This window comes from Micropterus salmoides, unplaced genomic scaffold, assembly GCF_014851395.1.
Source record: "Micropterus salmoides isolate LMB-PRFRI ecotype aquatic unplaced genomic scaffold, ASM1485139v1 Ms_hic_scaffold_3, whole genome shotgun sequence".
Lineage (NCBI taxonomy): Eukaryota > Metazoa > Chordata > Actinopteri > Centrarchiformes > Centrarchidae > Micropterus > Micropterus salmoides.
This window is the reverse complement of record NW_024042261.1, coordinates 24,344,903-24,365,154: the sequence shown is the minus strand read 5'-3', so window position 1 is coordinate 24,365,154 and position 20,252 is coordinate 24,344,903. Positions and strand designations below refer to the sequence as shown.

General features: G+C 41.4%; 2 protein-coding genes across 2 annotated transcripts in view; one reads left to right on the top strand and one right to left on the bottom strand.

Annotated features, from left to right (window-relative positions):
• Positions 1–16: 16 nt before the first annotated feature.
• On the bottom strand, positions 17–10,300 carry ap2s1 (adaptor related protein complex 2 subunit sigma 1). Its single transcript, XM_038692848.1, has 5 exons — positions 10,140–10,300; positions 9,496–9,645; positions 8,861–8,974; positions 2,397–2,456; positions 17–1,589 (listed from the first exon to the last, which is right to left on the bottom strand). The coding sequence occupies exons 1-5, from the start codon at positions 10,140–10,142 to the stop codon at positions 1,488–1,490; spliced, it is 429 nt and encodes a 142-aa protein (XP_038548776.1). The 5' UTR covers positions 10,143–10,300; the 3' UTR covers positions 17–1,487.
• Positions 10,301–13,558: 3,258 nt separating this feature from the next.
• The window catches only part of arhgap35a (Rho GTPase activating protein 35a), a 66,691-nt gene continuing 59,997 nt past the window's right edge, over positions 13,559–20,252 (top strand). Inside the window, exon 1 of the mRNA XM_038692845.1 lies at positions 13,559–14,256. The gene's annotated coding sequence lies outside the window, so the exon portion shown is untranslated. The remainder of the gene's footprint in view (positions 14,257–20,252) is intronic.

Below are 20,252 nucleotides of genomic sequence, written 5' to 3'. Positions count from 1 at the left end.
TCACAAGCAGAAACGGTTGGTGTTCATGTATCACTTTATTTTTTTATTTACATATAGTGGGATATATTGATGTTGGTAGCTGAACTAGAGACAGTAATACATACAAACACATATCTTCCACAAACTCACACAGGTGGACAAGAAGGGAAGCAGTATCTTAGTAATCTTTCACTATTGCCGAACCATTACAAAAAATAATACAAAAGTTCAATAACAGTAACATTTGAACCCACCTGACACCTTTGTAACTGGATATGGTTAAAATTAGCACATGACAAGTAAGTCCAGCAAAGGGAGATTAATAAAAGTGGGTGTTTTTGTCAAAGTTCATGAGGCTTATAGAAAGAATGTAAAAGCCAATTCATTGTATGCAACGCCAAAGCAAATTTATGTATATTAAACAACTAAATACTGCTCAGACCCTATAGTGAGCAAGAGCCACTCTTTCTGGAATGAATGTGTTAATTTCACAATATTCAACATACACAAGATACACCATACGAAGCAAACTTCACAGTACTGCTTTATGTAAAATATACTTTATGTCCAGGTCTTTTTCCATCTGAGTGCATTTATGTTTTTAGTGTCACCAACAAGCACCACTGAATACACGAGTTGCATCAAATGATCTAAATAATTTGAAATGACAACAATTACAAGATCCAGAGTACAGCCACCTGTGCAAACGCAACATACACTGTTCATCATCATCAGCCGTGAGGACGTCTGACGCAGCAGAGGTTGCCATAACACATCGTCAAAATGGTACTCACCCTAAGTACACTCTATTCAATTATGAACTTGCCGTGGTGGGTCAATTGCTTTAAAGGGCTTTCGAGTTGTAGTCTGCTTGTACTGTGATCCAGATATAAAATGAGCACAAGGCATGACTGGCCTAATCCCACATCACTTGCAAACTCTTTTTTTACATGGATTTACAGAACTGGCTGCAAGGCTGTTGTATGGATCATTATTATCATCATTATAGGCGGTCTCTCTTTATACATGGTGCTTGTTAGTTACAGTAGTGCTATTAAATTGATGTTTAGGTTAATGAAGACAAGAGGAGGAGGAGGGCAGGAGAGAGCCATGTCATAACTGGTGGATCTACGTCAGTGTTTCTACACTGCAGAGATAACTTCAAAGACTAACTGGCCACTACATGAAAGAACTCATTTCTGCAGCCTCTGGCTTTGGGGGGGAAAGTGACCAGAATATCAAGTTGATTGCAACATAGGCAGTATATGAAATGTTAACATGTTGAAATGCACAGCCTCTATACTGGGTGTCTTCATTACAAGTACAACAGATAAAGACTGCTGTGACAGACAGGTTAATTGAACTTCCATATTATGAATTCACCCACCCCCCGAAGTTCTGAGGCAAGAAAATTAACCTTTCCAGAGTGACAGGATCAAGGAGTAGGTTGGTTCAAGTCGCCAGGGCAGCAGATTAGTGAGCAGGTAGGAAGGATGGTTGTCTGTTTTCTACTCTAGTGACTGGAGCATGAGGAGCTGCTTGAGGACCTTGGTCTGACTGGTTTCCCTGATCTCTCCCGCCAGGAACATCTCATCCACCACTGTGTACACCTTCAAGTGTAGAAACAGGAGGTGCATTAGCGGATGGGCATTGTCCAACATTATGATGAAAGGAAATCAGGGGATTAAGCCGACGCAGGACTAAAAGCAGTACAAAATACCCTAAATAACATGGCACTGTGACTTTATTCCCTACATGTGAAAGGGTTTGGCTTTCCTGGAATATTGTCCTATAAAATGACAAGTCATCATCCAGCCTGTGGTCACTGTTACTCAACTCCACCTCTGTGTCATCAAAATATAAAAATAACCGCTGGATGACTACATACACGGAGTGGTTAACATTACCACACATGAATTAATGTTACAAACATGATGGGGTGAATCACTCCTCCGTGAGGTGGGCAACTTAGCTTCTCAAACAGTTTTGGCTTAATACCAGCATGATTTGGAAGAGGTTATTGCAAGCAGAAGTTTCTTACATTTCTCTCAATTGTTAATTTGTGGTTCATAACACGTCAAACGTGGGTGGCGCTTCGTTAAAGCTAAGCGTGTGGGCAGATGTGAACACCTTGACAATTAGTTAGAACGCTAGCAACAGTTGGGGGAGTTCAGAGGTGTTTGTTGCTTAGCATTTACTTTCTGTGAAAAATATATATCCACCCACCTACTAAAATGAATTAGATAGATCTCAACGCATGACCGCTCGAGTTGTGAACATTATATCAGTTGCTATGGCACTGTAATGAAAGAAACGTTTTCTCATCTGCCTTTTGTACTCCCCTGCTCCTTGTCTGACCGAGGTGTTAACAAAACAATTAGAAAATCTCACAAAGGCTAAAATAATCTTAACCTTACCTTGTAGAAGTTGAACACAAGGTCCAATTCACACACGTTGTGAAAATATTCATTCAGCACCTTACAAGAAAGAGAGGAACAGTAAAAAAACAACAACTTTACTTTGAGAAGATTTAAAGGTGTTTGGTAATTGCATGTCTTGATGTGATACATTACTGCAGAAATAAAAACACCGTAGTAGCAGCAGAATCCACTTAACAACCAAGCCGATTTCCACTATGAGGATATCCATCTAAAATACAGCAAATTAAAATTAATGTGCTTCTCGTCTCATCTTGTTTCCACAAGAGATCATTTTAAAGTAGCGACACGGTGTCATTTACAATGGCGGAACGGCTGACCCCTTGTTGAGAATTTGCTAAAGTGAATGAACGAGCACCGTGAAGTTGTGATGTGATGTGAGTGTGTAGTTCAGCTTCGTTTATCTTAACATCAATGGGTGCAGTGACTAAAAAAAAAATAATAATAATAATCTAAAGAACCATGCACTGTATTGCTTTTAAATTGGTTAGTTCTCCTCGAACCCGTGGCAATATGCAACATGAAGCGTAGTAAGTACAACTGCGCTGTGCATTTCAGAATGCAGTTGCATGCATTCCTTCATAGTCAAACATTACATCAAATGACCTTCACTCCTGAGGACAGAAAATGGTCGGCAGTTTGACTTCGGAAAAACAAACAGTAGATTGTACCTTAAGCTCACAATTTCAGTTAGTACTATTTAATTTCTAAAACTGAATATGATTAGAAAAGGAAAATGTTGTTATACAGCAATTGAGCAAACAAAGTGATAGAACAAGACACACTTGAGCTTCCTAATGCTTTCACATATTCACCAAGATTTATAATAAACCATAGCAACATATGCACTGATTGATTCAATCAAATATTACAATATTTAGCTATAACAAAGACATTATATTTCAAATGAGACGGCCACCATTTTTAAATTGGCACAAACCCTATATACAGTGGGTACGGAAAGTATTCAGACCCCTTTAAATTTTTCACTCTTCGTTTCATTGCAGCCATTTTCCCAAAATCAAAAAAGTTCATTTTATTTCTCAGTAATGTACACTCAGCACCCCATCTTGACAGAAAAAAACAGAAATGTAGAAATTTTTGCAAATTTATTAAAAAAGAAAAACTGAAATATCACATGGTCATAAGTATTCAGACCCTTTGCTCAGTATTTAGTAGAAGCACCCTTTTGATCTAATACAGCCATGAGTCGTTTTGGGAAAGATGCAACAAGTTTTTCACATCTGGATTTGGGTATCCTCTGCCATTCCTCCTTGCAGATCCTCTCCAGTTCTGTCAGGTTGGATGGTAAACGTTGGTGGACAGCCATTTTCAGGTCTCTCCAGAGATGCTCAATTGGGTTTAAGTCAGGGCTCTGGCTGGGCCATTCAAGAACAGCCACGGAGTTGTTGTGAAGCCACTCCTTCGTTATTTTAGCGGTGTGCTTAGGGTCATTGTCTTGTTGGAAGGTAAACCTTCGGCCCAGTCTGAGGTCCAGAGCACTCTGGAAAAGGTTTTCGTCCAGGATATCCCTGTACTTGGCCGCATTCATCTTTCCCTCGATTGCAACCAGTCGTCCTGTCCCTGCAGCTGAAAAACACCCCCACAGCATGATGCTGCCACCACCATGCTTCACTGTTGAGACTGTATTGGACAGGTGATGAGCAGTGCCTGGTTTTCTCCACACATACCGCTTAGAATTAAGGACAAAAAGTTCTATCTTGGTCTCATCAGACCAGAGGATCTTATTTATCACCATCTTGGAGTCCTTCAGGTGTTTTTTAGCAAACTCCATGCGGGCTTTCATGTGTCTTGCACTGAGGAGAGGCTTCCGTCGGGCCACTCTGCCATAAAGCCCCGACTGGTGGATCGCTGCAGTGATTGTTGACTTACTACAACTTTCTCCCATCTCCCGACTGCATCTCTGGAGCTCAGCCACAGTGACCTTTGGGTTCTTCTTTACCTCTCTCACCAAGGCTCTTCTCCCCCGATAGCTCAGTTTGGCCGGACGGCCAGCTCTAGGAAGGGTTCTGGTCGTCCCAAACGTCTTCCATTTGAGGATTATGGAGGCCACTGAGCTCTTAGGAACCTTAAGTGCAGCAGAAATGTTTTTGTAACCTTGGCCAGATCTGTGCCTTGCCACAAGTCTGTCTCTGAGCTCTTCAGGCAGTTCCTTTGACCTCATGATTCTCATTTGCTCTGACATGCACTGTGAGCTGTAAGGTCTTATATAGACAGGTGTGTGGCTTTCCTAATCAAGTCCAATCAGTATAATCAAACACAGCTGGACTCAAATGAAGGTGTAGAACCATCTCAAGGATGATCAGAAGAAATAGACAGCACCTGAGTTAAATATGAGTGTCACGGCAAAGGGTCTGAATACTTATGACCATGTGATATTTCAGTTTTTCTTTTTTAATAAATTTGCAAAAATTTCTACATTTCTGTTTTTTTCTGTCAAGATGGGGTGCTGAGTGTACATTACTGAGAAATAAAATGAACTTTTTTGATTTTTGGAAAATGGCTGCAATGAAACAATCAGTGAAAAATTTAAAGGGGTCTGAATACTTTCCGTACCCACTGTATATATATATATATATATATTTTTTTTTTTTTTTAAAAACACTGCATGCTCAGCTACTGCCTGACAAAAAGAATTATCCCGAAAATAAAATACTGGACATTTCTGGAATTACATTTTTCAGACATTTCTGGCTCACCATAGCTGTCTGGGTGGTGTATAAATTGTATGCGGCAAGAAGCTCCAAAATCTCAGACTATAAGCTCCATCCAGGAAACCTGTTCTGTCAGTATGAAATTGTATCTTGGAGTTATGGTGTTTGAAAACCTCTGCTACAGTCACAAATGCCAGCATGATGATATTACATCCCACGTTCAGTATAATACGGTGGTAGGTAATGATACACTGCAGTTACGTGAATAATACAGGCTGATGAGTCCCGAGTTCCAGGTTCCAACAGCTTCTGAACAGAGTGCTGGAAGTCAAAAAAACATAAATTCTCTGTATCATGGCTGTTTTCAATGACAATGTCCAAGGCCACTATTCTGCAAGAAGTCCATCCCAGCTTGATGCGTGTCCACCCATGTGTGTCCCAATATAAAATCCTAAAGAGTCAAGAAAAGGTTTGACTGTACCTTTTTAATTTAGAGTATACAAAAGGTTTGGTCCATTACCAGCCCAGCGCAGTCCACCAAAAGTTACTCAAAAATATTTCGCTAAACACGGTCAAAAACTTGTTACGATCCAGGGCTCTTGCAGATCTCTCCTAAACTCTCCCATGTTACTTTTTTCCTACTGCCCATGCGCAGCAAAATTACTCTTCTGCATGACCCATGAACATATAGCATGTGATTAACAACAATTTAGCAAATCACCATATATGCCAAAGTGGCTCTTACACTCTGTATTTGTATAGCGCTCTACATCGCATTCACTATTCACACACATTCATACACTGGTGGAACAGCCACACTTCAACATGCAGCCTGGAGGAGCTGGGGATTGAACCGCCCGTCATAGGTCTCATGGCGCTGACATTGCTACAAATACACATTAAACATATTGATCTTTGAGACTTAGTTCATTCAGGGAACCAAATAAAAAATGTTCTGGGTCAAAATATGGGCAAGGAACTTTATCACGTCATCTAACTTTCATTCATTTGCTAGTTGAAAATGTTTAATTACATACGTGTGAAAGTAGCTTTACTGATTCACTTCACTGAGCTCTATTTACAATCCTTAAATGAGCTACTGTTATGTTGAACATCAGACAACATTTAATCTGTGAACTGAAATAATTAAACTTTCACAACTAAATACACTGACTATCCCTTGTTTATTGCCATACACAGATGAACAGACTTTTAGGAAACCAATTTTATATTATGCAATATCTACTACTTGTATAACAGAAATAACTGAACCAAAGTCAGATTAAATTATTGGGTAATCTGCTGCCAAGTCAACATCTGAAATGATGAGTAGCAAAAAATCCTCAAATGCATTTACGTTTGCTGTGTTTTTCTGCAGTAGAATCACTTTAGGGGCTACCATGCGCACTGACGAGGGGTAATTGTGCTAAAATAGGGCACAAACTTTAGCAAACTGCAAAGTATCTGACCAAAATTATGCAAATTATAAAGTATTGGCTCCCAACTCTGAAATCACTGTATCATTGCTATTAGTAACATTTGTCTTCTTGAACATTTCAGTGTTTGTGCAATGTCTGTGCACTCAGTTGCAATCGGCCTCAGTTGGTAATTAGTTATCAATTAGTTATTTTATTGCTGAAGGCTTATTTCCACCATCACTTGACCTGGCATTATCTAACACTGATAGAAGTCAATAATGACATAAGAATGTAAAATGAATTTGATTCGACATAAACTCATTGTGATGCGTTTTGGAATTTGTACTGAAAATAAACTGCCACGCTGAGCGGTTACACTATGACTCATTTGTTGTGCTTACAATCTGAAAATCAATATTCTGTTGGAGACACATGATTTTGACCATAGTGATTTAGACACCACTGCGAAATCATACAGTTAGTGTGGAAAACGCCTTATACGTCTCTTAATTTAAGGCGCATCACCCATAAACTTGAGTACTGAATACTGCTTTGAGAGTCAATCAGACACCATCCCACGTGACTCATCTGCTCAGCTTCAGCCTCAGTCCACCACTTCTTCCCCCCCCTCCTCAGAACTGGCCAGCTCCACCCCCTCCCCTCCTCCCTCCATCACAGAGAGGGAAGTCAACAGTCTTTTCAGGAGGCACAAACCCCGCAAAGCAGCTGGGCCGGACTCCGTCTCCCTATCCATCCTGCAGCACTGTGCTGATCAGCTGTTTCCGGTGTTCACAGACATTTTTAACACCTCACTGGAGACATGCCATGTGCCACCCTGCTTCAAAGCCTCCACCATCATCCCTGTCCCCAAGAAACCAAGGACCACAGGACTAAACAACTACAGACCCCGTTGCCCTGACCTCTGTGGTTATGAAGTCCTTTGAACGCCTTGTGTTGTCCAACCTAAAATCAATCACAGACCCACTCCTGGACCCCCTGCAGTTCACCTACAGAGCCAACAGGTCTGTAGGCAATGCAGTAAACATGGCCCTTCACTACATCCTACAGCACCTGGACTCCTCAGGAACCTACGTCAGGATCCTGTTTGTGGATTTCAGCACTGCTTTTAACACCATCATCCCGGCCCTGCTGCTGGACAAGCTCTCCCAGCTGAGCGTGCCTGACTCCACCTGCAGGTGGATCAGACTTCCTGACAGACAGAAAGCAGCACGTGAAGCTGGGAAAACATGTCTCTGATCAGCACCGGTTCCCCTCAAGGCTGCATTCTTTCCCTCCCTTCTCTTCTCCCTGTACACCAACAGCTGCACCTCCAGTCACCAGTCTGTCAAGCTCCTGAAGTTTGCGGACAACACCACCCTCATTGGGCTCATCTCAGGTGGGGATGAGTCCGCCTACAGGTGGGAGATTGACCATCTGTTGACCTGGTGCGGCCAGAACAGTCTGGAGCTTAACGCTCTGAAGACAGTGGAGATGGTCGTGGATTTTAGAAAGAGCCCAGCCCCACCCTCCCCATCACCCTGAGTGACCCCCGCCACCACTGTGGACTCCTTCCGCTTCCTGGGCACCATCATCTCCCAGGACCTCAAGTGGGAGCTGAACATCACCTCCCTCACCAAGAAGGCCCAGCAGAGGATGTACTTCCTGCGGCAGCTGAAGAAGTTCAGCCTGCCAAAGACAATGATGGTGCACTTCTACACGCCATCATTGAGTCCATCCTCACCTCCTCCATCACCATCTGGTACGCTGCTGCCACTGCCAGGGACAAGGGCAGCCTGCAGCGCATCATTCGCTCTGCAGAGAAGGTGATTGGCTGCAATCTTCCTTCTCTTCTGGACCTGTACGCCTCAAGGACTCTGAGTCGTGCAGGAAAGATTGCAGCTGACCCCTCCCACCCCAGACACAAACTGTTTCAGACTCTCCAGATCCAAATGCGCCAGACCCAGAATAATGCACATGTATATATCTGCAAAGTTGTCCTTCTATTCCATTTTTATATATTTCTACATTTATTTATGTTGATTGTATGTTTGTCTACGTGTAGCACCTTATCACCAAAGCAAATTCCTCGTATGTGTAAAACACTACTTGGGAATAAAGCTCCTTCTGATTAACAATTAATTTCTTCCACTAAATGTCAATTGACTGCAGTCCACACTTCCCACAAGAATGCAGGTTTGATACTAAGGAGCTGCAAGACAGTAGAGGAGGTAAAGTTTTGAAGGAAATCATTAACAGACATTCCTGAAAACGATCAGACCATGACAAGTAAATCATCATAGTTCACTTACTAAAGTCTATATCTCATGTGTTGTGTGTGTCAGTTACTTACCTCTACAAAGTTGTGGATTCCCTCGAGGTATGCCAAGTTGTTATCAGTCACATCCACACAAATACAGAAGTACAGACCAGCATAACGCCGGTAAATGATCTTGAAGTTCCTGAACTGTGAGAACAACACAGACAAAGCCTCTTAACAACTGTGTCTCTCATATTATGACAAAAACAGCAGCTTTACTTGGACTTAAGCCTCCCAGCTTTAAGGTAAACACATCCAGTATATTTCTAATAACGGTACGACAAAATGCATAATAAAGCATTTCAGCAGTCCAGGATTTTGTTTCTTTTGACAATGTATTTCTCTAGAATCCCCCCATTGATTGAAATGCTTATTTTACAAATTGCTTTAGAAAACTGAATGAGATACTTGTTTAAGTATCTAGTGGAAAAAGCTTGTGGGATGAGGGACACAAGTGAGTCACCCAATTATTTTACTGTAAAGAAGCCACAACAGAGTTGTTTAAGGACACTGTGGTTTCAGTCATTATACTGCGGTCCTTGACAGGATTTTAGAAAAAGGTTTCTGGTTCAACTGAACAAAGTAACATAATGGGGCAAGTCACAGCCTGCCCAGAAAAGACCCATACAACCATGCATGCATACATATAATACTGATTAATCCCATACCTCCACAAAGTTGGTGTGCTTCGCATCTCTGACAGTTACCACAGCATGCACTTCCTCAATCAACTTCTGTTTTTCATCATCATCAAACTGCATGTACCATTTGGCCAGTCGCGTCTTCCCTGCTCGGTTTTGGATGAGGATGAAGCGGATCTTTGTGACAAAATTGAAAGACACAAAATTGAGATTACAACAAAAAATAGTATACAAAAAATACTTGTCCCTGAGAAACGACAATCTATCGACTCGTTTCTAATTCAACGCTAGAAGTCATAAATATCTAGCAATATTAATATCTCAATATCTGTAGCTAACAGTTAGATACAAATTAGAAGTGTTAGCTTAAGCTAACGTTTAAGCTAGCGTTAGGCGAACCACACCCATTTATTTTGACAACATGATTGTGCAAAACCTTTGATAAAGTAAAAAAAAAACCTAATTGAGCGCAGTAGTAGATGGTCTGTGGGAAGTTAAAACACTAACTGCAAATCCGTGGCCTTAGCCTGCTATGGTAAGTGAGCTAAATGACAAGCTAACGTTTTCTACAGACTGAATGAAGATGTTATCCAACTCTCAACCGCTAGCAGGCTAGCGGCAATACAATTACGAGAAGAAAAACGTACAGTGTTCGTGTGTAACATATTTACCATTGTCGTCTCCTAAATATGGATCTCAGAGGCTCCAGAATAGCAAGTTCCTGAACAATTATGCTACGGTTTTACATAAATACATCAGTATTTTTTCCGACCGCTCGTCCGCTATCTTCGCCAAGCTAACAGGAAGTGGAAAACTATGCAAAGTTGCGTTGCATGGTGGGGAATGTGGTTTTTACCACCACAATTAGAACCAATAGACGGGAATGTAGTACTACAAGAACCAGCGTCCCTCCGTGGTGTCTCTTATTGAGGCGTACTTTTGATCACATGAGAAGAACCAGTGCTGTTTACTGGTTTTCTCTCTGGCAGAAACATTATGCTTTTTTATTTCTTTTTTTTTATTGGCAAGATAACATACAAAACTCACTAAAAATATATAGGCTACCAATAGGTGCAATACAATCACTGTCTGTGCAAATGACAGAAAGACCCCTACAAAACAACACCGAACTAAAAAAAACAAAAACAATAAACAAACAAAAAGGGGGTAGCCTAGTTAGGGAAAATAGCTAGAGAAGAGAAAACAAGGTCTCATTCAGGTGCAGCAGCAGCATCCAGGGGGAGGAAACATTATGCTCTGTTGTTGCTAAATATGAAAATAGATAAGGATGGCAAACATAATAACATTTTAACACATAGGTTGTGTTTTAATGAAACCTAAGGTTTTATTTAAATTGAGTATCATCAAGATTTTTTAACATGAAACTAACTGGAGTATTTTTACCATACCAAATATGATGTTTTTGTTTTTGAAGTTTTAAAAATAGTATTTTATCCACTTCTACATAATAATGTATGTGTGTGTGTGTGTGTGTGTGTTTCATATTGATATATCCCGGTGGGGACTTTAACCTGAATGCACACAAACTAATGGAGACTCATGTCACCGTTGAGACAGAAACCTAGGTCCCTGTGGGCAGAGACTGTTTTTTTGAGTGTTAGGATTAGGATTGTGTTAAGGTTAGGGTTAAGGTTACGGTAAGTGGAATGCCAATATGTCAATGAGATGTCCCCATGGGAACAGAGGAAAGAATGTGTGTGTGTGTGTGTGTGTGTGTGTGTTTAAGGCCTACCACAGTTGTGACACCTCAGATTTAGGCTACTTGCATAGACAATACAGAATGAAAAAATTACAATGTATATTTCCACCATCTTGAGGTTACATCATGTGTGGTTGCTTTCTGCAGAGTCAGGGCTCAGAGTTTGTTTACTGGTCTGGTTGGGCAGCCAGTTCACCACAGAACATTGCCCAGACAGTTTGGACAGCTTGCCTCTGAGCGTTCTGGGCGTTTAGGGAGTCGGAGGGGGATGGGGGAACTGTGATTGTCAGGGATTGCACAACTGTGAGTGAAGGAATGTGCTTGCCCTTGGGACCCAGAAATATTTCAGCTGTGAATACAGAGAGGGTTGAGGTTGATAGAGAAAAGAAATTAAATGAAAGAGAAAACCAGTGAGTAAACAATAAATGCAGAGTTTTCCTTTTGCTGCTGTGTTTTAATACTGGTGTGTCAAAGCCCAAATAAAGTGGCAAGCTGTATATGATAGCTATACAGATTAACAGTTAAACACATGGATAATATTTAAAAGAACAAACATATTATGATAAAGCCCAGCCCATGTTGAAAAAACAGTGGTTGGAGAAAAGGATGTAAAACATAGGCAGATTATTCAACAGAAACTTTGACCCAAGCTAATCTTGCTCTGTGTGATTGAGGTCATGCAAATATTGCTGAGAACACAGTGACTAATGTGATTGGACAGAAGCTTGCGGACTTACTCAAATGGAGGGCAGTGCACCTTGAACCCTGCCCAACGGTGTTGTTAATGGTGGGCTTCAAACTGTGAAAGCGCACGTATTGCCCTTTATATATTATATAGTTTTTTTTACACAACTCATGTAGGAATAATAGAACTTCTATACTTACAATTATTATTATACTTACAATACATTCTTATGTTTTGGTTTTGCTTCTGACATGCTGTCTGTATTGGTACAGTGTTTTAGTCTTAAAGTGTCGAATTCAATTTCTAAATCAATAAATTGTGTTTTTACAGCCCTTCACAGTATTTGTTTTCATATCACACTAGGTTTAGGTTACCAGCTTGGACTTGCATGCTCGAGGAAGGTCAAGGAAGGACTAACAGGGAGAGAGAAGAGAATTCCAAGAGTCCCAATGCAAGACACTAAACATCTGTTTGAGCTTTTAGTAGTCTACAGACAGTTGTCTTGTACAACACTGCAGTTATTTCTGCTGAAATATACGTTAGAGGCTTACGTTTTTTAAAAATAATTTAGTGGCTGAAATCATCAAAGGACAGACAACGTCACAGCAACTCTTTCACCGAGTGGATGACTCAGGGCACAACACATAATTATAGGACTAACCTTTGAGATGATTTTCTCAGGAAGGGTATAAGATATTTTCCCTCTATGCTGCTCGATAAGGTTTTAGGTATAGGAGGAGTCTTTGGGTGAACACAGAACAAATCTATCACCCGTTATGTAGCAACAGAACATTAAAATCTGTTTGAGGGTGACAAATGCTTATGTTTGTGCGGTGAAATAGGGATCGGTTGTGAAAGGAAGTGGTGCGTGTGAGGCATTGGGCCAAGAGGGCAAATGGACCAAAATAAAGTCATTTAATTACAATCATGACAGGATGACATTTATATAGCGTGGAAACAGTGTCTCAATAGAACACATGTGATGGGGCCTGGCAACAATGGTCTGTTTGTTTTAACATATTAAAAAAAATACAAATTTAAGTATGAAAAATTATATGTTATAAGGTGACCATATGCTTTGAATGTACATGTTGATCGATGTAACTATTTAGGACAGCTGTCAGAAGTATAAAAACAAAGAGCAAACAGAAATTTAAAAAGTGCAATATTTCCTTCTGAAGTGTAGTGAAAGTATTTGCATAAAGTAACACAATGGAAATACTCAAGTACAAGAAGGCCTGCCTTAAAATTGTAGAAGTACCATTGACTCAAGTGCAGTAGCCTAGTACTTAATTCTTAAACTTTTTTTCATGTTTTTGTGAGTACATAAGGGTTCAGTCATTATTAGGCTACAGATATTTAGCCTATTTTATTTTTTGTGTGATTCATTTGTCCACTCATAATTATACACCTACAGGTCTGCGTGGTTGAAGAAATGTAAAAATGAAACTACCAAAAAGTAAAGAAAAATATCATATGGGTCACAATTGTAAGGCTTTTTTCCCCTGATGGAATTTTGCATTAAGTATATTTTCTCCGTAACGTTCATGACAGGTTGTTTAACAATTAACAATGGTGTAGTGATGTACGGCGGCATTGGGCAATAATATTCATAAACTGTGTGCGTGTGTTGTAATTGTGTCCACGAACCGCTGGGCGAGACTCTATCTCTTTCTCTCCCTCTCCCCCCCTCTCTCTCAGTTGTGTGAATAGGAGGGGAGATGCTGGATTCAGGAGAAGGTCCGCCATTATTGGGAAGCTGAAAAAAATAGACTTATACACCGTCACGCATTTACCCTGTAAGGGGCTTAACGTTAGAAAGGAAAACACTGCGGTTTCGGACGAGCTGTTGTTGAGTTATAGAAAAAAGCGGCGCTTTGGTTAATGAAGGCAGAGCTTATGGTCGCGTTTCCTACGGACTCTTTTATTTTTGACACAACAAAGGAAATAATAATTGGTCAAAACAACGTGGTGGTGGAACGAAGAAGGAAAAACACACCGAAACAACGCTTTCCAACGCCTCCCCCTTTTCTCCCCCGTAAGACGTTTCCAGCCGTGTTGAAAAGACTGGAGTTTGAACAGCATTTTTTCTTTTTCCTGACGAGAATTAAGTTGGTTTTTTTCTTCTCTCCTCCTCTCCCCCAGACAGGGTGAGAGAGGGAGATATGCATCTCGTTTCTGAAAACTTCAGACTGATGTAAATGAGCACGTAATGTGAGAAGCAATAGACCGAAGTCTGTTTACCCCATAAAGCGGAAAAATAATCGATGTGAATGCTGGTATGAAGTGTTTTTGTCTGTTTTTTTAAAAGTCTTTCACCGGCTTCGAGTCGCATAGAGAGAGAAAGAAAGGAGTGGACGCGGAGAGAGGGAGGAATGCTATGGTATGTACATTTTACTCTTCTTTTACACCAGATAATGTATGTGACTATCTGAGCAACACTGAAAATATATTTGAAGGCGTTTACTTCCTTTACTTCTCCCTACATTGCAGCTTGGGTTTATATGAAGTGTTGCCAATAACAAGAAACTGGGAGTCAACCCCATTCCCTCTGAGGGGCATTTGAAGCCCTTTATAGTAATAATAGTGATGCTTAATTTAATGATAAGGCATGGGGGTAGGCTATACAAATTAAAACCTCTTCTAATATAGGTTATAGTTGCCCTGTTGGGGAAGCAATATTGTCCAAACATTTAAATTGTTTGTCCAACAACACCTGGAATGCATTGGTCATGTCAGGCCTGCCCCAGGATGCCTGGAATATAGGGACTTTCAAGTGGTTATGGGGGAAGTAGGATGTTTCGTTTGGACTGTAAGGACTGTCAAGCAGCTGTTTAATGTTGAGTCTGCATGTTCTACTTTATTTATGCATATGCTCATCACCTCCTAGTTAAGATTTAACATTTAAGCGAATAATAAGTGAGATTCTGTGAAGTTTAAAGTTGCCTAAATGGAAGTGCCTGGGCTTTTATTAGGCATATTAGTGGCCGCAAGCCGTGGCCCTCCATCAGAGCTAGGTCATAATCTAAGCTATTGAACATAAACTTTTGTCATGAGTAATTATTTTCTCTCTCATTAAATGTTCCACTAACTTTGCAAACATCAAAGCTGTGTGTTCAGGGCTTCCTGGTGACACGGTTAGCTAATGTACGCACGCCCTGCCGGGAGGTAACTCTGTTCTGTTGCCTGACAGGATGTACAGTGTGTGTCTTGCTATTTTTCCACCAATTAAATACCTCAGGTGGGGAGATTTAATTTGCCTCTCTGGATGCTACATGTCTACCACTCCATGGTGTAAGATTAAGGTACAGATAGACTGATTATTGGGTGACCTAATAAGAACAATTAACACTACTGTTAATCTATTTTTGTGTCAGAACTTAATCTCATTCTCACACTGCAAGGTGGTCATTGGTCTGCCAGCCACTCCCTTTTTGTCTGAGTACTTCCACCACATTTAAGTACTTTCATTTTAAAAGTGATCTTTCTACCTGCGTCTGGAATATTGATTTAAGATTGACGTGAAACCTCAGAGAATGAGAAAAGTGGGTGAATGTCTGTGTGGGTTTGTGAATACAGCCTTTACACAGAGGTGCGCAGCAAGGACTGTGGCCTGTACTGCTGTGTCACTGCCAGATAGAGGGGACATTTTCAAAACAGGAAATTTGTCATTTCATTATGGTGATATTGTGGATTACATCCTTTTCAAGCAAGTAAGTTGACTCATCACCATTTGCTGGCTGTGCTTTGACTGAGTTTCTATGTCTTTGATCTTAATCAACCTTACTGAAAAGACCATGCTATAGGGGACGTAACCCCCCCCCCCCCCCCCCCCCCTCCCACACACACAAACACAAACACACACTTTCCTTGGTAAGACAGTTTCTTTACTCTCAGGTAAATGTGTTAGCAGCTGTCAGCACTTCTGTTCTCTGCTTGATTGGGCCCTTTGCAGTGCAGTCACACCTCTCCAGGAAGCCCCTTTTTCCCCTAATAGCCGTGCCATTTGCCCAGGCAGCAGGCTAGCTACCGGCATACCCACTCACCCCTGTCTGTCGGTCTGCCTCTGGGCTTCAGATCGTGTCGTGAGTCCCTGGGCTAGAACATGTTCCTGGGATTAGAGGAGGGCGGGCTTTGTTTGTCAGGATGTAGGCCAGAGATGCATCCTTTTGATGAGGGCACTGGAAGAGAGATTCTGTCCTATATTATATGGACAGATAAACACAGGGTTTGGCATGCTTCGTAACAAAAACAGTGGCCTGCTACTCCTTGTCTAATTCATAACGTCTAAATCTAATAGTCCTCACTTGACTTCTCAACACTTGATAAGTAATCAAATGAGAAAGGTAATTGGAAAGTACTTGAGCCCTTATTGTGAAAAATTCCCCAAATCAGTTGGCCCAGCTGTGGGCAGGTTATTTTAATAAGTGTTTCTGGGTTGTAATATCACTCAATTTAAAAATGTGCCCCACACCATCATACTTCCACGTCAACCCAAGCTTTTATTTCCACAAACCACTGCGCCACTGAATGAGACTGTGGCCTCTCACCTGCTCATTTGCAGATTTCATAGCTAGCACACCTGTCAACTCAGGACAACTCCATATGCCAAGGAAGGAACAAATGTCCCAGCTCATCTGAAAATGTGCCCATTTGCTCAATCTCTCCCTTCTCTTGTATTACAGGAGATGTTTGCTTTTGAGTCAGTTGTAAGCCTGTGTTTGATGGAGAAAGGAGCTAATTATAGCGGGCAGCTTTGGAGTTTGGTGGACCAGATTACAGTCACTCTCCTCTCAATGGCTGCCTTGTTCTAGTGGCCGATTATTAGGCAGAGAGAAGTGCATTCTGGGATGATTGTATCTGAATTTCCATTAGAAAGTGTGCCTGCCTCAGCTGAACTGAGGTTCTCTTCTCTCCCTACTGTTTCAGCTCCCTTGCTCATTACAGATTTGCACATGGGGACAGCTTGATAGAAAGGCCTCTGTGCCCCTGTTCTGTTCTAGAGCCAGTTCAGCTCTGTATTCTGAATGGCCAAATTATGTATGAGGGAATAGACTCCAAATCAACAGTGGTGGTTGTGCCCAGTTTTTATCTGAGAGAGCAAAGTTATACTACAAAAATCACTCTTAATTCTGTACATAAACCCAAGTGCAAGTAATGAGTAAGTAATAGTTCACCCAAGAACACAGAAAATTATTTTCACTGAAATCAATCTGTAATAAAGATTGCATTTGCTCTGTATCCCAAGCCCTCCTTATTATGGTATTGCTTTTCCAATACAAATGCATTATTAATGGATAAAGCTAATAAGTGCTTTAGATATGGTTAATGGTTTGCATGCTGGTCGTACGGCTCTGTAGAGATGGCCTTCATATTTCTTTGCTGGAAAAAAAAAGAAGAGACGGTGACTCTGTTTGAAAGCACGGTGACCATGGAGATGAAGGACCAGGATGTAAGCCACAGAGGAATGGTGACCTCTGGACGTGCGCGGCCCCGCTTTGCTATTCCAGATACAATTACACAACAGAGGGACAAGGGTAATGGGCTATGGTAATTTAAAAGAGCTGTAGAAAGGGAACATGAGGGGAGAAGTGGGAGAAACTAGAAGCAGTGAGAGAGTGACCCAACAAAGTTTGTAGTCAGTGGGAGAAAAAAAAGCTGAGAATAAAGTAAAGCGCCAGCCAACTGCTGCCAGTTTCTGCTTCAGGCTGTGTTCCTGGTATGTGCCCTTTCAGCTTTGTGCTCAGGGATCAACCAATCAATGACAGCCATAAGTAACCCTGCAGCTTGGCTATTGGCCACAGCTGAATTCCATGACTCAGCATGTCCGTAGATAAGATGTTATGTTTGAGTCTCTGCCAATGAAATGAGGCCACTGCCCGGAGTTCAATAGGTTGGACTTCTGCTGCTGTATCTCACACAAAAAGTTTGTACCACCTACATACAGTGCCGACATGGTTCATAACCCTAAAGCGCTCCAAAGTTTTGTAGGGCACTAGCCTGAAAAGAGAGGTCTGTCTGACATAAATACATACTCTATTTCATTACTATGTTAAGGGTATAATAGCCTTTGATTGTTTTCGAGTGAGTCAGTGTTTACGGTGACTGTGCTTGGGATTTTGAAAGGCTGTAGACACAGGAAACCTCTCACCCTCAAACAAAGAGAGGCTGCCCTGAAATCCACCTACACAAGTATTAAAGGATCACTTTGAGTATGTCTGTAGTCTGTACATATACTCACACATTTCCCACACTCACTTTTTTCATTTTTGTCTTAACCTGTCGCGCTGACCTACCCTCATCTCATTCGCAAGTCTGCTGGCTTCATTGCCTAAATTGGGCTGGAGTCAGGAGGAGAAAACCCTGTGTGTCATTGTTTGATTTTCTCTCTGGAGATTCTCCCTTGTGGCACCCCTGGGTTTCCTGTAGGAAGTCCACCTACGATGCCTGGTTCGGGCCAGGAGAAGTGGATAGGGACGAGAAGAAGAGAGCTGAGGATCAAAGGTGCAGGGGAAAATTCAGAAGAGGGCAACAATACAGCCTTTTTGTATTCTACTAAATAATTATAAAAATAGCCAAAGTATCAATAAAGCTATATTATGAAACCAGCTGTTTAAGCTGTTCAGTGATGACCTCATCTTCCTTATTGCCACAAGACAGTACACCTCTGGTCCCATGTTGGATCCGGGTGCTTGGACCTGCTTTTAGTTCTAGTATTCTTCTAATAATCAGAAGACTTGCTAAAGCTGAATAAGCTAGCCAGTTCAGTTTGAAGCGCTTCCTTTTATTCAGATGATAGTTTATCATGTAAATACTTTCTCCAGTTACATTCTATTTTCACATTGTCTATACTTTCTGCGCACACTTCCCTGTTCTTAATGATGGCAGGTACTGTGGGTGGCACACCTTCTGTTGAACAGCGGCAGGAGTAGTTCTGTATATTTTGATACAACTTGTTTGTTCAGTAGGAAGCTCAGCAGTCAAGCAAACGCCCTCAATGCATGTCTATGATTCCTTCTCATCCTTTTTAAAAGTGGAGAGGTGGAGTGCTGGATTTAGTATATTGTGTATAATGGAGCATTTCTCTCTGATTACCTACTGTGGAACATGTCAATAGGACACCTTGTGCAGTCATTTTATTTAGTGCTGGAGTTATACTTCCTTGGGCATCATCAGTCGGATTAATTTCATTTAGAAAGGGTTAAAAAGGAAAGGCTCCTGTAGCAGCAGCTTGTGTGTGACTGAGGGAGGGTGTTATCTATGTAGACTGGCTGTACATGCAAACTGCTATAATATTGCAACTTTAGAAATAAAAAATAAAACTAGCATCCTCACCTCAGCCCCCCTTCTTCTACTCAAACTGTAAACATTGTAATTGAAAGCAGTAGGGTGTGTGACTAACTACAGCTATTTGCTTTTGCATTTCATTTTTTACACATTAGCCATAATACGAGTCGAGTGAAATATGATGCAGGAGTGATTTCAGTATTTGGCAGATTACAAATGGCTAACTGTGTGCAGAGGCAGGAAGTGAGCTTGTGGTGATACATAAATATGATCTCTGGCAGTCTTCTCTAAATCGTCACAGTCTCTTTGTCAAAATATAATGAATATTGAAGCTGCTGGAACACGATGTTTAGTTTGTCCGTTATCCCGCCGTGTTGTCTATCATGTCTCAAACATGCTGCTTCTGCCCAGTGTTTTGACAACTTTATTGGAAGTGTCTTTGTACACCTGCAGCACTCAGACAGAGAAGAGAGAGGTGGAGAGTGGGAGGCAGAGAGGTGTTCCACTTCTAACGGATTCTAATTAAAGTTGGCAGGTTTAATCACAGACTGATAAGCATCAGAGAAGAGAGAGAGAAGTAGGGAGGAGATGGGAAGGAAAAGGGCCTGCAGACCCAGTCAACCAGAGCTCTTAGTACCTCACTTGGCCCCCAAGTTTTGCTTGCTTTTCTCAAACTCCTCTTAACTCTGACAGTAGCTCCCATACCCCCATTACTTCTTTTTCTTTTTCTCTTTCTTGTCTTTTTCACATATACACACAGACCAATATATCTTTTTCTGTTTATTTCTGTTCCCATGGCTCCCCACCGGTCCTTGAATTTTCTGCCCTTGGAGCGCAGTGCAATGCTATTGTCAGCTGTGGTTAAGGACACAGGAAGGGCACCACCTTGTCACTAGATGTTTGTCTCAGATGCCACTTCAGGGGCATCTGGCCACCGCTGTGGCGGCCTTTGGCATCTCCCCAGTGAACATGTGCTGACTCTGTCTGTCCCACACATACAAGGACACACAAAACCCTTGTATTTTGACAGGGGACATTTTTTTAGAGCGTTTTGATTAGGTATTCTTAACTTGGAGCTTGCCCCAGGCATTT